The sequence below is a fragment of the Scardinius erythrophthalmus genome (assembly GCF_964197995.2).
Source record: "Scardinius erythrophthalmus genome assembly, chromosome: 19".
NCBI classification, from domain to species: Eukaryota; Metazoa; Chordata; class Actinopteri; order Cypriniformes; family Leuciscidae; genus Scardinius; species Scardinius erythrophthalmus.
The window spans coordinates 1,115,001-1,117,500 of NC_138239.1; the positions used below are offsets into that span (position 1 = coordinate 1,115,001).

The following is a 2,500-nucleotide window of genomic DNA, read 5'->3' on the forward strand; positions in this document are numbered from 1 at the left end:
GACTGAATGAGGAACTTGAACCGCATCAGGAGAGCGAACAGAGTCTCACAGAGAGCTACTGAATCACTTTCACAACAAACATGAGCCATCTCTGAACTTCCTTAAGCTGGACTGTGACGCTATTTTCATCAAGAAACAAACTTTGTTGCATTATTATCTCTGTAAAGCTGCGTTGAAACACTCTGTATTATAAAAAGTGCTGTATAAATAAAGGTGACTTGATTTAACTCCACTTAAGACATAACTGACTCACCAAGATGGGCATTTTGACATAATTTTGAGTGAATTTGGCCATATAACCTGCGGAAGACGGCTTTCTGTGTGTGTGTGTGTGTGTGTGTGTGTGTGTGTGTGTGTGTTTATTGCATTTAATAACATTAAACCTCACACATATGTAACAGTAATGTGTCCTATTCTTTGCTGTCTGCGTCCACCTAAAACTTAATCTCTTTTGGTGTATTAAATCATGCAGTTATCACAAGCTGTTGTACATTTGCAATATTTTGATCCTTTTGATAATGCATCCCTAGTCCAGATGAGGTTTTTCTGTCGCGGGGTTAAAGTATCATTTCAGAATACTTGTAATTCAAAACAATTGTTTTAATATGTACTGTGATTAATCGGCTGGGGAAAGTATGATGATTTATATTAGATACATGTTTTAGTTCATTTCCTTGAGTAAATTATAGACGTTCCAAGTGAATACGTGTAAAGCAACACTTACGATAATGAGCTAATATTTAGAGCTTATATGAAGTTTGAATAAGCAAATGAAGTTTGAAGTTTGATAATAAGCAAAACTCATTCATTTGAATTCTTGTATTTACACTTGATTAGCTGTCCTGATTAATCCTCAATCCTCGAGTGCTGTTGTTGCACAGATGTGTGTGTCAGTGTTTCAGAGCTCGTGATGTGATGCTCTCACCTCTCGGAGTGTGAGATGAAGCTCCGCAGATCCTCTGTGTCTGTTAAACAGCAGAAATCTCTCTCCATATTAATGTTTCGCACGTCTTCATCTCCACGCAGTAAACAAACATGGCATCTGTTTTCCTGGAGAAGCCCCGCCCACATGATGACGCGACACGCAGCGCTGTTGAAGCCCCGCCCACTCGAGTCTTTTCCATCCTTTTCTTTTGTTGTTATTTCTCGCTTCTGTTAAAGTATGAATGTACTTGTGACCTATTTTTGTTTTTAAATGGCTAAAAGTATGCTTTCAATGCCCATTTACATGTATAACGATACGTTTAGAATGACGCTAGAGCCTCTTGTGGCGTCAGTCTACATCGGTGATTGATGGAAATGGAAAGTTGTTGCAAAAAAATTATTTCCCAAAAAATGTCCTCTTCACAGTTCACTAGAGTCACAGACACCCGCCTTCACTTTACACTGTGGCTTAGTGGGGGTTATGATAACGTCATCACGTTTCCTGTGTTGAATTTGTGTAGTATATTAATAGCCTATTATAATAAACCGACTTCTGTCCGTTACTACATCCGGGAGATCTGCGTCCCTGGAGACCGGCGCGCGCAGTGTAAACACAGCAGAACACCGTCAGAGTTCGCAGTGTGTGTGTGAGAGACTCGTTTACTGTAATATATATGACTTTAGTTTAGTTTATTTGCTGCTTTATCGAGTCGACATGTTCGTGTTCTGAGTAATTTGATCATATTTCGCTTGAATACCGCTGTAATGACACAGATGTTATAAATGTGTGTGAATGTTGTGTTGTAGAAGCTGCTGGTGAGATGGAGGATATTCTCCCAGTACAGACGGTGAGGAAACACACACTCACTCACACACACACACACACACACACACACACACACACTCACACACACACACACACACACACACACACACACACACACACACACACACACACACACACACACACTCACACACACACACACACACACACACACACACACACACACACACACACACACACACACACACACACACTCTCTCTCACACACACACACTGTCATTGGTGTGTTCAGGATGCAGAGGATCACCGTGAGAAGAGGACCTCTGGCTCTCCAGCAGAGAAGCTGCTCTCAGATCAAGGTCAGGAATCATGAACTGTCAATCACACCATGAATACAAGATATATAGAGTTGGATGTATAGCACACATGCAGATGTAAATGTAAATAAAGCGATCAGTTGCTGCTGCTGATGATGATGATGATGATGATGATGATGAAGATGAAGTTGTTGCAGTGTGTGTGGACTGTATGGACATCACGAAGGGTCGTTTGGAGAACATCTCTCGCCCGGCCTCCGGTGCAGCTCCTCTCTCTCTCTCTGAGATCAGGAGAACGAGTCGAGAGCGTCCCGGATCTCTGGAGCTGCTCAGCCCGGACCTCACACACACACAGGTGGACCACACACACACACACACACACACACACAGGTGGACCACACACACACACACACACACACACACACACACACACACACACACACAGGTGGACCTCACACACACACGTGTGGAGCTG

The 2,500-nt window shown here is 42.6% G+C and overlaps 2 protein-coding genes across 12 annotated transcripts in view; one reads left to right on the forward strand and one right to left on the reverse strand.

Annotated features, from left to right (window-relative positions):
* The window catches only part of dorip1 (dopamine receptor interacting protein 1), a 9,690-nt gene extending 8,305 nt beyond the window's left edge, over positions 1–1,385 (reverse strand). Inside the window, exon 1 of the mRNA XM_081394059.1 lies at positions 926–1,385. Within this exon, the coding sequence (XP_081250185.1) occupies positions 926–1,071 (146 nt within the window). The 5' untranslated portion in view covers positions 1,072–1,385. The remainder of the gene's footprint in view (positions 1–925) is intronic.
* Positions 1,386–1,478: 93 nt separating this feature from the next.
* fsip1 (fibrous sheath interacting protein 1) overlaps positions 1,479–2,500 on the forward strand; it is a 35,442-nt gene continuing 34,420 nt past the window's right edge. For 3 of the 11 annotated variants that reach the window (XM_081347420.1, XM_081347426.1, XM_081347429.1), the window contains exons 1-3: positions 1,520–1,772; positions 2,001–2,067; positions 2,223–2,380. In XM_081347420.1, coding sequence (XP_081203546.1) covers positions 1,746–1,772; positions 2,001–2,067; positions 2,223–2,380 — 252 coding nt within the window. In that variant the 5' untranslated portion in view covers positions 1,520–1,745. Of the gene's footprint in view, positions 1,773–2,000; positions 2,068–2,222; positions 2,381–2,500 lie in introns of all 11 variants that reach the window. The other 8 variants (XM_081347422.1, XM_081347427.1, XM_081347430.1 and 5 more) reach the window with 8 other exon arrangements.